General features: G+C 41.1%; 1 protein-coding gene across 5 annotated transcripts in view; it reads right to left on the bottom strand.

Moving 5' to 3' along the window:
• CNTN1 (contactin 1) overlaps positions 1-13,933 on the bottom strand; it is a 615,999-nt gene that overhangs the window by 106,724 nt on the left and 495,342 nt on the right. For all 5 annotated transcript variants that reach the window (XM_019514585.1, XM_019514588.1, XM_019514584.1 and 2 more), the window contains one exon: positions 4,790-4,910. In XM_019514585.1, the coding sequence (XP_019370130.1) occupies positions 4,790-4,910 (121 nt within the window). The remainder of the gene's footprint in view (positions 1-4,789; positions 4,911-13,933) is intronic.

Here is a 13,933-nt window from a genome sequence, read left to right as displayed (position 1 = left end):
ATTTTTCTATTTGGATTCCCTGAACACAGGGAAGTATAAAATGATTTCTAAAACTTTTCAAAAAAATGAAAATGTCTTTTCAAAAAGTGATGATTAAAATCTTGCCCTACGTCTAGCAGAAAGAAATGAAATGATACTATAGAATCATTCTGTGTAGTAGCTGCTATTAGGTGTAGGAAGAAATCCTGGTCCCAGTAACATCAGTGGAAACACTCCCATTGACTTAGTAAGGCCAGAATTTCCATGCTGGAACATGCAGTAGTGAAGAACAATGAGCCATTATAGTCAATTAACTTCTTTAGCTACCTAAATAGTAATGCAACAGCTGCCTCACAGTGGAGAAGGAATCAAAGTGGAGTGTTTCTATCAGTCAAAAATCAGCCTCCCTGCTTAATACCTGTACCCAAATTTGGGGGGGAAAGGTGTATGTTGTACCCAAGAAAATAGGATTTTTTATGAAACAAAACATTTTTAAAAGAATTTTCCCCGTCCCACATGATACAGCTAGCACAGCATTCTCTAATATAGAGCTTTAAAATAGCTACAAATACTTCAGTCCAAACATAGTGACTGCTTCTCTGAGGGTGCATCTACATTAAATTAATGTAATGCACAGTAAAGCATCACCATCTACATATGAGCAGCAATTACTGAGCTGTAAATTAGTCTAATGTGCCATTTTCTAATACCTGTAGATATAGGTACTAGAAATCGGCATATTAAGTAATGCACCAAAGTGCACATATAGATGCTGACTGGGAGCAAATTGCTCCCAGAGAGCTGTTCTACCTTGGCAGGATGGTGCCTTTCAGCCACATGGAGACTGGAACCTGTCCCAATCTCCATGTGGCTGGGGGAGCTGTCATGGCTGCTGGGCAGCTGCCTCCCAGCCATGTAGATATGCTCCCTGCCAGCCTGAGGCTGATACCAGGGAAGCTTGGAGAGGGGCAGAGCAGGGCAGGACCAGTCCTAAACTGAACTGCTGCCATTGGGAGGAAATTTGCTTCTGACAGGTGCATGTTCCAATGTGTACAGGGGCGCAGTTTAATACATCTGAATTTTCTGTGCAGAAAATTCAGGTGCATTAACTGCACATGTAGATGTGCCTTAAGACAAGAATGGTTATAAAAAGTATGGACTCATTTAAATAGAAAATGGATAAAGAACTAAATATTGTACAGTGATTTCTCTAATTTAAAACTGCTTACATAAGTTATATTATTTTTAAAAACTGCATTTTCTCTCTTATTTATAGCTACTGTACTTAAAAATGTTAAAAAGCTCAAAAGATATTTTCCCCTTAAAAAATGAGGCACGTTCATTAATCTCTCTGTGGGTGTCTGTAAATGAGCTGGGTGGCTGCTCCAACACCCTATAATTACAGTGCGTTGGAGCAGACTCAATTACAGGTTTCCCTCACTTTATGTGGGTTCTGTATGTGCAAATTCACTCTTATGTGATGACCCTTTTTATACCAAAAATTCATTGTAGGTGAGGTAAATTCACTCTTATGTGATTGGTGTGGTGGAAGCCTGCAGTCAGCTGCTTTCTGCGATACGCTGTGGGAGTGATGGGCACCAAAACATAGTCTCCTGTGTGAATCTGTGCTCCTTGTTCATTGTCTGTGACACATGTTTCTGTAATTACCATCCCTGTTAAGATAGCACCCTGTGCTTGTGTGCACCGTCTGCTGTTGGTGAGTACCAAAATGGTCTTGTAAAAGTGGTAGAAATGGGTCTAGGGGTCAGTACAGTCGAGGTCTTGAAACATATCCCTATTTGTTACATTGTAAAGTGGGTTCCCTTTATGCAAATTTGTGTTATGCACCGTTTTCCAGGAATGCATGTATAGCATAATGCAAGGGAAACCTGTAATCGAGTCTGATGGAGTGTGGTAATTACTGCACTCCCATCAGCCTCCGTGTCTTGTGTATCAGTGTCCCTGTGCTTCAAAATGGTGGTGGGGCAGTTTAACTAAAGCTCATTAATGAAGGTGCCCTCAGAGCCACACTAATTAAAGTGCCCCACCTCCCCCGTACCCAGAACATGCTCTGTAAATCCACATCTGAATGAATGCCCTTGTAAATCTTTCACATCATGTATACAACAGCAGTAAACCTAACGGTGAATGTTTAGTATCACTGATAAAAATCAGCCATTTCCAACACAATACCATACAAATTTTTGCATCCTTGAGCAGTATCTAATTTCCAACCCCCACTCCCCACTATCCTACCATGAAAACAAACAGCCAAAACTAAACTGCATTTGTCTATGACTGCAGTGTTTGGAGGCCGTGTTAACCACTTCTCTTGGAATACTAACATTCTAGCACTTCAGAGCCCCATCTATGATGGCTGTCTCAACATTTTCCATGGCTCAAGTCCAATGAATAAACTTCAGCTCTACCTTTAATATGATAAAGATTCATTTCCACTGGGCAGAGCTGTTTAGGTCCATGAATAGTCTGGTTTATCATGAAACATGGTTATGAATCAAGTTCTGTATGAAACATACCAGCTTTTTTACCAGAAACATTTATTCATGTAATAACCTGTCTCTTTCACAACAAAAGGCACTTATAAAGCAGAAAGGCAACATTTTTACAGCCCTGTTTTGATTTGCTGTTTCACTCTTGTGTTTATGAAGAACTTTCAGCTGGGGCCTATGACTTACGGAATGAATCCCTGTTGTTTTCTCCTTTAAAATCCTAGCACAAAGTATTAACCCATTTAGATTGATGTAAAGGAAAGCACAACATTAAGCTTGGCTGAAATATGCCTAAATTCAACATTTTAAAAAATTCTATGTATTGGCATTGAAGACCTATCTGGCTAGTCTCCGTCCATTAGCTATTATTGATCCATAGTTTTCAATGGTCAGGTATCTGAAAAAATCATTAACTGAATAGCATTAGAGTATTTAGTTTCTGATTCTGGTTTGGCACACAGCTGACAATATTGTGTGAGGGTAGATATTAGCATGACAGATGCCAAACAACTCCTTCCTGGTAATATTATTTGAACTGAGTGATTGCAATGACCCCACTCCACAGACTGAAGTGGATGGGGTTTTTCTCAGAGCTTCCTCTTGGGTTTTTTGGGACTATTTTAGTTAGTAGCTCTAAGAAAAGATTCATCTCTGCCATTTCCTCGTCTTCAGTATCTTCTATTGGATATACCTGTCACTTCTGTGGTTCAGTATTAAACCATTCAGGGAACTGAGTATGTGGCATTGCCTTCTGTATCCTGATAAAACTCATAACATTTTAGTGCTTCATCTATGATTTTCCCTTGATTCTAGTTTCACCTAGTACATAGGACAAAGGATATGTAGAAACGTTTTGTTGGACTACTACACTGAAATCATAGCATGGAGTGAAACTGAAATTCCATTTTTATCATATTTGACCACTTCCCCATGATACATGTAGAACACTCCATGCTCCCATTTCTCTGCTCCCATCTTTCATGGAATTATACTGTTTCCTCCATCTATTTTGTAAAATGTAGGCGTGCCCAGTACTGTGTGGAACTGAATACACAGTATCCTGTAAACCCTGCATGCTAAATGTAACTTTAGTGGTAATGTCTTACAATATTTCAGAATGTAAATGGTATTAGTTCTACTCATAATACACTGGGATCAGGAGGAAATACAGAAGCTGCATGTGAAGGCAGATAGACTGTTCACTTATTGAAAAAAAATGGTGTTTCTTGCTATTATCATAACATTGAACCATGTGAATGAACCATTCTTTTCCATCCAGAGAAGTCTTCTGCAATTTCAGTACATTAGTACAGTTGCACTGACACTATATTCACCTTACTGTTACTGTAGCAAGACACTTTATTTGCTGTTAATAACCAACCAATGGAAATGAAATACAAAAGTATGTTATTTCAAGGTTAAAGTTTACCACACCCAAGAGTGAAAGAAATTCAGAATTGAGGCATAAACTAATTTTTTAACTACTTTTCTGATATATAACATACATGGTAAGTGGGGCAAAATATCTCATCTGTGCTGCCCCATTTACCAGGTATGTCACTTTTAAAATGCCAGCTCTACAGAGGATCAGTAGCTCAGAGCGTACTGTTAATGTCTACACAGAAACTGCACAGACTACAGAAGCAGAAGACTACAAATTAACTCATCATGTTGAACCTATGTATTGTAACAGATCTTGTAGGATACCTACCATACGAGCAAGCACACTGTTCTGAGGCCACAGCAATACTTAGGGACAGAGTGATGAGTTAATGATGAAGCCACAGTCTTAAATTCAGATTTCCTTGTTTCCTCATTTTAAAACTAGGAATGTGTTTAATGTTATATATAGTTTAATACACATCATATTAGTGAAGGGTTATGAAGACTTGGGAATGCCTGTTTGAAAACTTCATGCAGCATATTTCTGGAACCATACTGTTTCCTCATTCTATTTTGTAAAATTTTGTTACTAGCCATGAACACCAAATTAAGCTATTTAATTGTTATTTGTATCAGAAAAATACACTTACTATGGGTCTTTATTTCTATTCATGACATGCAGTTAGAAGTACATTATATTTAGAAACCATACATTAGATGCAGAAACATTATGGTCCCCAACACTGGAGAAGAAACATAAGCAGGTTGTAAAGTGTTTAAATATTAATTACCTCCTAATTTTAATCTTAATATTGTCTTGAAAACAACTAAAATCCTTTTAATAAAACCCTTCCTCTAAAACCAGTAACCTACATGAGACAGAAAAATATCTTATTTTTTTAACATGATCATTTTACCTCTTACAACAAGATCAGCTGAAGCTGAGGAGTTGTCAACAATTGTCTGTGCGGTGCATATGTATCTTCCAGCATGCCGGAGCTGTACATTTTTAATAAGAAGCTCACCATTGGACCTGATCTGTTGCAAAAATAGTACAAATTTAAATCAGTAATATATTTGCAATACACGCACACGCACATGCACACACATGTCATCTAATATACATTAACCTTCCTGGAGTAAGGATTAATATAACAACCATCACTACATAAAGAAATCACAGAGACCCAGTTAACAGCAATGACCAAAGTATGCCTCAGTGAACACAGAATTAGGCACACCATATATGGCTTGCACAGAAGTACAGGGAAAGTAGATTGTTAGTCCTTATAGGCACCTCTCAAGAGCAACAGATAGAAAGTGAATTGCTAAGACAGGTACAGAATAAAAGAAGATACACACAGGTATTTTCCAGGAAAACAGCTTTAGTACATTTTTCAAGCCCTTTGGTGAAGGTAGCAATGAAGGGAGCAGGATTGTGAGGCCCAGAGCTCACAGTCATGAACTGGCATGAAGGCAGCAGTTACAAGAAGGTTGTCTAGCACTTGGAATTCAGCAGCTGAAACTGTGACTGGACAATCCCCTTTAGGATCCACTGTGCCCACCCCACATGGAGAGAGAGAGCTGGAAATGGTGCCCTAAACATAGTTTGCCTACTTTTTTCCTTGATTGGATAAACATGTCCAGTGGGATCACCTTTATGGTGGTTAAAATCAACAAAAAAACACAACCAACTTTGGGACCTGGAACATCACGAACCACATGGACAATCCCAATAACGAAAGCCCAGAGCACTGCACTGCAATAGTGGCTCAAGAACTCAGAAAGCACAACACTGACATTGCTGCACTGATTGAGACCCAGCAAGTTGGAGATAGGCAGCTCAGAGAACAAGGAGACAGCAATACCCTCCTCTGGAAGGGTAAACAGGAAGGAGAACACTGACTTTATGTGCAACAAGATGCCCCTTCTTGCGTGCACCCTTCCTCCCCACCCCATTTTGTGCATTTCTTTTTCCAAGTATTGGCAGAGACCTAGCACACTTGTTACACGGGTGTGGCAAGGCTTGGAGCAAGCCAGAAAACTGAAATGGCTGAAAGCTGAAGTAGGAGAAACCTACAAAATGTATCTATATATCAGTTGAACTAAGTGTCACTAAAGGAAACAAAAAAACTCAAATATCCACTTCAAAGCAAAGCCTGTAAAAGACAAGAAAAGCCAAGGTGCATTGAAAATATGACTGTAAGTATATCCTGGTGAACACATTCTCCCTTTAATTAAAACCTATTTCCCAAAGAAAACTTCCCATATCTGTCTAAAGTTTATGCTAAATCAGTCTACTGCATCTGTAACTCACTTACTGTCCCCAGCGGCCTTTGATTCTCACTACCTCATATTGCATTTTTATATTTCATCTGTCTCATCTTTACCCTGGCATTCTGTATTTTATATTTTATATCTTTTAACAAATGTATTTTTCTTTAACGTCAAGCCATTCCTTGTATTACTAGAACTATTATTATAAGACTGCATTGGAATAGTAATCACTGGAATTGCATTGCTGTATTGGGGCAGGTTTCCTGAATTAATGGGAGTGAATCTAAGTAAGGGATTAAGTAACAGGCAGAGCCAGCTGCGGTTACAAGTTAACAAGTGGCAATTAACACCTCCTATGCAGACTGTCAGCAGGAAAGGATCGATGCCATTGCCTGAAACTCCATTGTATGTGCAACAAGGTATCCAGTTTAAGTTAATCAACTCTGGAGACCGGTTCCTGGGACTAGGTGTCCCTCTGATGGACAGCTCCTGCCACCCTTAACAATACCACTGTTAAATTAATCAAAATCACAAACTGATTCCCGAAACTGCATGTACCGGCAGGTGGTGACCCCTATGACTGACAGCTGTCATGCATTACTCAAGACCCACGTGGGACAGCGACCTCCTGATTGGGCAGCCAAGGGGATGCTGGGAAATCGCACAGGTCTTCCAGAAAGGGATAAAAGGCAGTGAAGCGTGACCCTCGGTGGCCCTCTCTTCAACCTGATAAGCACCCTACCTGTCCAGCCAGAAGGACCAGCCAGTGTCCCTCTTCTGGAGACCACACGGCCTTGGAAGAAATCTCAACTGGCCATCAAACGGCAGACCCAATGCTTAGGATAGGTATACCTGACATTGGTGCGCTACTGAAGCTCCTGTGGGGTGGGGGCATTTAAAGAGACAGTGCCCCTCATAATCCGAAGGTTTGCATATGTGACTGTTAATTTTGCACTCCATCCAACAAACTAGAATTTATTATGATCCCATGAATTGGTCCTTGTAGCTAACATATGGAGTTAGCTATGCTATTAAGAATTAACTCATAAAGCAACTCAATAAAACAAAGAGAGCCTGATGTGACCAGTAGCATATAACTCCCTGACAGCACTGATAGAATTTGCCTTAGCAGCACTAGCAACTCCCTCGAGTGCTACAAAGTACAGTGACTGCATCTCCTAGATAGTATGTGCTTATTTTCAAGATGGAGATAATCAGTTGTTTGCTCCAAGAGGTTTGATTTATTCACAAGCATTACTGAATATCCAAATGTCCTGAAAATAAAAGCTGTTTTTCACAAGTATGCATTGCCCTTCTAACATTTGCAATTTTGTTTAAGAATGGTTTCAGCTTAGACCTTTCCATATCTGTCATTGTAAGTAGTTCCTAATATTACTCCCATTACTGTAATATTATTTATACTGGTAGTGTTATTATTTGTACTATCTATACCCATCACTTGACCAGGAATCTAAACAATAAACAACAACAGCAAAAGAACAAAAGGTATAGTAATTTCTTGCCCCAAAAGAGCTTACAATCTAAGCTGAAAACAACAGACAAATGATAAAGGAGAGCAAAAAGAAAGAAAAAAAACCCAACACATTAATACTGGGGTTAGCATGAAGGTATCTTCCTATTACAAAATATATTTGTTTCCACACTGGCACGGAACAGATATCCTAGTGTCTTGTACATTGAGGGCCTCGCTGTTGCCAAATAATTTGCTGACCTCCTGACAAGGAAGAGTTTTAAGGAGGGAGTCCAAGAAGGATAGTGGGACAGCTTTGCAGATGTTTACACAAGCATGAGAGAAAGCACAAGAAAATAAGTTAGCAAGGCAATGGTGGAGGCTGATTTCCATGGTCAGTAATACTTTTCAATGTGAGTAACAGTTGATAGCTAGGTAGGGGGTAACCTGAGGCAGGCTTTGAAGAAAGTGAAGAGAAGCAGCTCAAGTTTGAGCAACAGAAGCCAGAGAAGAAGGATGCATAGATAGGGTTGATGTGGTCAAAGCAATGGGCTTAGGAAGACAGCAAAATGGAGGTCATGTAACCTAGCTCTCTATCAGTAAAGGGCTGCTTTGTACATGCTTCCAATTCAGGCTCCTGAATCCCATGCATGAATTAGCTGCCTCCATGGTACTATTCTCCTTCTTCTATATGGCAGACCAAATATACCAGATCTCTGCAAAAAGAATAATGGCCTGCTCAAGCCAAGGAGACAGCTGTGTTCCTACCAGCATCATTGAGATTGTCTGGATAAAGAAATACAGTTCCATCTTGGCGAAAGCCCCCTGTTTTCAAGGAGTGATACCTGTTCCTAAGAAATACATGGTTCCTTCCATAATGGGGAAGTCCAAGGCTTCCTTTGGGAATAAGTTCATGGCTCCATTATGACAGGTAAGTAGCACTTCTCCAACAATCCAGAAAAGTACTTAAGGACATGACTAACTTTTAGCCTGTGATTTCCTGCTCCAAGATACTTCTATTGAAACACACAAACATGATTCAGGCATATATGGGTCTGATGACCAGAAGATGGATTTGTAATGCAGTAGTACCAGTAAATACATAATGCTTCTTTGATCAATCGATTAACACTGTTGAGAGTTCACAGAGCAAATGAATTCCATTGTTATCTACCATTTGTACTGCAGAAATTCCTAGTGGCCCCAACACTTTTCCGTCAAGCACAATGTTTTAAGTACTATGTGTTTATACACATAGTAAAAAGCCAGTCCTTGCCCCAAAGAGAGAAAAGAGTGGATCAGAATAGAAGGGGAATTGAAGGCTCAAGGGGCAGAGGCAAGGGTAGGAACATGGTTATCATATAGTAAAAGGTACTGCAAAACCCTGCCTCATTGTTTCATAGTAACATTCAGCAGAAACATTATACTGCAAAAGAGTAATTTATAGTTTCATACTGCACAAGCAATAGTTTAAAGAATGCTCAACCTGACCATGATTATTGAACAAAGTATATTGCAAATGGAGCAAAATATGCTATTGTCCACTTTTGATAGTCTCGTTTTGCATCGCTATTAATTGTTTTCTATATGGGGGGAAGTCAACTGAGTGAAAGCTAAGCATAAAATATATCATGCTTGGCAACTGCCAAGCCTTCACCTCATCAAAGATGTAGCTACTAAAGAGGACAACTGTTTATTTGGATCAGATGTGTAAAGTAACATAGTGCTTTACACACTTTTCTTGCTGTTTGCCATGCAGCAAAAGGTGTCAGCATTTCTTTTCTGCATCTCTTCTAGCTAGCTTTGCTTGCCCTCAGTTATTTTTGTTGGTGTGTTTTATATTATTGTAGTGCCTTAGAGCCTCACTGTGCATCATGCTAGAATAAACTGGCTCTGTGCTGTTTCTTTCTAATGCAAAATAAAAAGGGCCTTCAGAACCAATAATTTTGTTAGCAAATGCTGGGCATGTCTACATATGGCTGTACAGCACCACTGTTACTGCACCATCATTTAGCACTTCATTTTGGAATATATGACACAGCTGTAAATGACGGTGCAGTAACAACGGTGCTATATGGCCACATGTAGACATCCCCAACATTTCCTAATAAAACTTCTGATTCTGAAGGCCCTACGCTAGTAACAGCTCAGTACGGGCTGTTATTGTGCCACAAAATTAGGCTAAAAGAGCATTAAAGGTAAAATCAAGCAGCCAAAAGCTTGGAATCATTGGATTTGCTTGTGCAGCCTTGATTTACCCTCCTTGTGCATATGGTTGATGATAAAATTTTTAATTATATGATCTTAATTATGTAAAGTATGCTTTCCCCCGCAAACCCTTGCTGCATTTAATGCACAAGTTGGGCAGTGCTCACTAACTAAACAGTCATTCAATTTTTTTTTGTTTAAGCCTCATTGTTCAATGTGTGGCCCCATGATTTATTTACTGCATATTATCTAAATCCTTCTCTAAATATGGAACTATGAATTTTCTTATGGACTCTCGTAGTGCTCCTCATTACAGTATTTTTCACAAACATGAACACAATACTTGTTACAATGCCCCCATGAGGTCAGGTAGTATTATTATCCAACCTTTACAGATCAGCATCATTTGAGGGTAATAAACAAAGACTTTTAATTTAGTGAAATCTGGACCTTTTTCACTTGAACAGCAAAAGGCACATTCCTAACGCAAAGACAATCCCCCCCTTCACCAGGCCAAACTTAAACATGTGCTCTAAACGTGGCAGTGCTAAAGGTCCTCAATTAAACCTCTGTAGTAATTTTTATTGCATACAAAAGAATATACTTTTCCCCCAATTTCATTTTTAGGACTGGCTGAATCATTTTTATTGAAAAATGAATCCAGGAAAAAATAAAAAATGAAATGTTTCAGCCCAACTGGTTAAAAGTTTGACAAAGTTCCAAACAACTGAAAAATGGATAGGAAATGTTGGGCAACCAAAACTAACGTATTGTTACCTGAAACACCCATAATAATGCCATATAGGCCCACTTTACACCTTAAATATGTTGCACAATTAATTTAGACCACCTACACATGCAAATTAACTATCACACCATAAAAAGGTCCAACCAGCTAAAAAAAAAGAGGTGGAAAATGTGTACTGACTTTATAGCTGGTTCCTATCCTGCTTTAATTTGCATGTGTAGCATGTCCCTGAGGCTAGGACCTCTGTCAGCTGATGGGTTCCCAGACGTGGCAATCCACCATGTGCTGAAGCAGCTGGGAGACCCACAGCTGAGTGGATTCCCAGCCACAGCACCATCCCATTTACACATCTGGAACCAGTGTAGGGGGAGCCCAGGATTGTGATCCTGGCCTCCCCTTGCATTAGAAATAAGGCTCGATAGGATCTAATAATGGATCCCACAATCATGTCTCCTACCATGTTTGTGCGGCATGGAAAGAGGTACAATTGTGTGGATCATGCATTAGATCCTATCACACCTTTACCTGAATGTCTAGAGGGGCCCATAGATACATCCTGAATGAAGTATTATTTTCTATTACACCAGGACAAATCTAACTAACTAGGGCTCAGTTCAGATGTTCAGTTTCTTCTGGGAGTATCAATGGTCTCCCAAAAGAAACCTGGCTTTTTCTCCTGGAGCAAAAATGCCCACTCTGGGAGAAAAATAACCCTGGAACAACCAGGGTTAAATCACTCTCATGAGAGTTTCTCACAAGGAAGTGAATGTTTGTAGATTTTCCCTGCTCTTATCTCTTCCTGGGGACCACAAGGAATGGAGCTAGGGAAAAGGTTCCCTACTTCCCCAAAACTGGGTTCACCTCAGTCTTGAAAGTGCATGGGGGGGGGAGCTGTTCCCCTCTTCCCATAGACCAGGAGATGTGCGGGGAAGCAGCCCTGGCTCCATGCCTTTCGCTCAAACTGGGCAGTCCCCAGTTTAAAGAAGAGGCAGGGGATTTTGCCAGCTTGTGCTGGCTTCCTTTCACTGCCAGGCTGTCCAACTGAGCAGTAAGATGGCAATTCAAGAGTCAGTGGCCTGGAGCAGGGCTCAGGGAAATTCTCCCTAACTCAGTTCCCATAGCCTCCCCCTTGATGCCCAGCTGAGCAGCAGGGTAGTGATTTAAAAGCTGGCACCTGGGAGCAGGGCCTTTAAACCCCTCTCCACTCAACTGGTGGTGGGTAGCAAATGGAAGCCAGGAACTAGGTTGGGGAGACTTTCCCAGAGCCCCACCCCAGGCTGCCAGCTTTTAAATTGCCACCCTGATGCTCAGCTGAGTGGCTGGGAGTGTGGAGGAGGCAAGAAAGAGTTGACAGGAGCCAGGAGATGTTTTGCCCCACAACTGGCTGCCAGCTTTTACATCATTGCCCCACTGCTCATCTGAGTGGCAGGGGGCAAGAAATCTAAAAGGCTGGGACCCAGATGTGCTAAGACTTTCCCCATCCAAACTCCCTCTGGCTTTCCCTTGCTGCCCACACTGCCCATCTACAGCAGGGCCAGGCTAAGTCAGCTACTGTGCCAGACTGTGAAGTCTTGGAAGCCTTGCTACCATGGTGAAATGCCCCCAGCTCACCCTGCACTGCTTTGGGTTGGGCTGGAGCAGCTGCCAACTGCCACAAGGCAGCCTGCCCCTTCCCAGGTTGGGGAGAGGGCAGGCTGTCAAGTAATGGGCTCCTCTAAGGGCAGGGATAGCCCAAGGAGCAGTCCTCTAGTGCCGCTTAGCTGAAGAGCTCACCTGTGAAGCTCTCTAGCCATGGGGTTAAACAAACACCTGTATAGTTTTGTTCCCAAGCTATTTTTCTACTGGAAGAAATTTCCTCCAGTCTCTGCACATGCAAAACTGAGAACTGAACGTAAGTCACTATATATACAAATATATCACAGTTATTGTTAATAAAATGTGTGCTTTCTATTAAACTATATGTATAAACAAAGTTTAAAAATAGCACATATCCATCCTGAACTAATTTGAAAACATATCCTATAACTTATTCTGAAAAGAATCTTTGACCTAATGGCAGTGTTACACATGTGTTAGTCTTTAAAGTATTTTCATAACAAACCCAATCATCCTCTCAAAATATATCTAAAAAGTTTTCATTCAAGGTAAAATGTTACAAAAGACTGACAGGTGGATCGCTATCATATCACATTGAAATGATTAGAATTTACCACCCTAACTCATTCCAGATTGTTCATACACCACTTTTCCCTATAGGAAACAAATGCTGAAATAACTCATTACAATCATGAAGCTTTACATGCATAAACACAGCACAGCATTCAGAATTTTAAGACTGTTATGTGAAAAACTGCCAAACTTGGCGGCTATGGTCAGTGAAAGCCAAGGGGGTGGGGTCAGCTTAGGCTCAGTTGAAGCAAACAAGCACTGCCCGAGGCTAGAATACAGCCCAATGCAATGCTGCCTGGGATGGTGGAGATTACGCTGTAAGTTAACCCTTGATGGGATCTGGAACAGACGCTTGATAAAGTGCTCTAGTAGAAAGCACTTTAGGTTAGTACACATCCATCGAGAGTTACTCAGAGCATGAGCCACCATTTTTAAAGCACTCTAAGAGCCATGAACATCTGTTCAGTTACAGATTTAGAGCATTTTCTGCCTACTTAATGCGCAATATGTGTAATGTCTGTACCTAGCCAATGGGTTCTGAAGTCAGAAATATGTAAGCAAGGAAGGCAAAGACCATGTAAAAAGGTCCAGTGTTATGTGTTTTGATTAAAATTCAAAAGCAATACAATATGTAAACATGTTTAAGCCCTCTGAAACAATGCCAGTTGTGAACACTAGGCCTGTGCGAAGTAGCTAGTATTTGCTTTGGATTCAGATTCAGCTGATTTGAGGGACAGTGACTAGATTTGGTAATTTGAATCACTGTCCCGAATCGATTCTGCTGCTGCCAAATCAGCCATATCTCCAAATTGGATAGGCTCCATGCCTCCCCTGTTCTCCCAGCCCCATCAATGGCTGCCCTGCCTGGCTCCAGCTCCTGGCTCTTTAAAAAAAAAAAAAAGCCCCACACTCATCAGCTCCTGCCAGGTGGGAGGGCGATCCCTGATGCCCCCACTGCCCCACGCTGTGTGGGTAGCTCTGCCACGAGCCCCCAGAAGCGCTGAGGCAGCTGCAGCAGCCAGTAAGTATGGGCTTTTTTTTTTTAAAGAGCTGGAAGCTGGGCCGAGCAGGGCAGCCATGGCTGGGGGGAGGGGGCTGGGGGCTGTGGTAGAATCTCCCATGGAGTGTGGGACACTGGGGGGCAGCAGGGGATCACCCTCCCTGCCTGGAAGCAGCTGGTGTGGGGGC

The sequence above is a fragment of the Gavialis gangeticus genome, unplaced genomic scaffold (assembly GCF_001723915.1).
Source record: "Gavialis gangeticus isolate Ggan-Ray unplaced genomic scaffold, GavGan_comp1, whole genome shotgun sequence".
NCBI classification, from domain to species: domain Eukaryota; kingdom Metazoa; phylum Chordata; order Crocodylia; family Gavialidae; genus Gavialis; species Gavialis gangeticus.
This window is presented reverse-complemented; position numbering and strand designations above follow the sequence as displayed.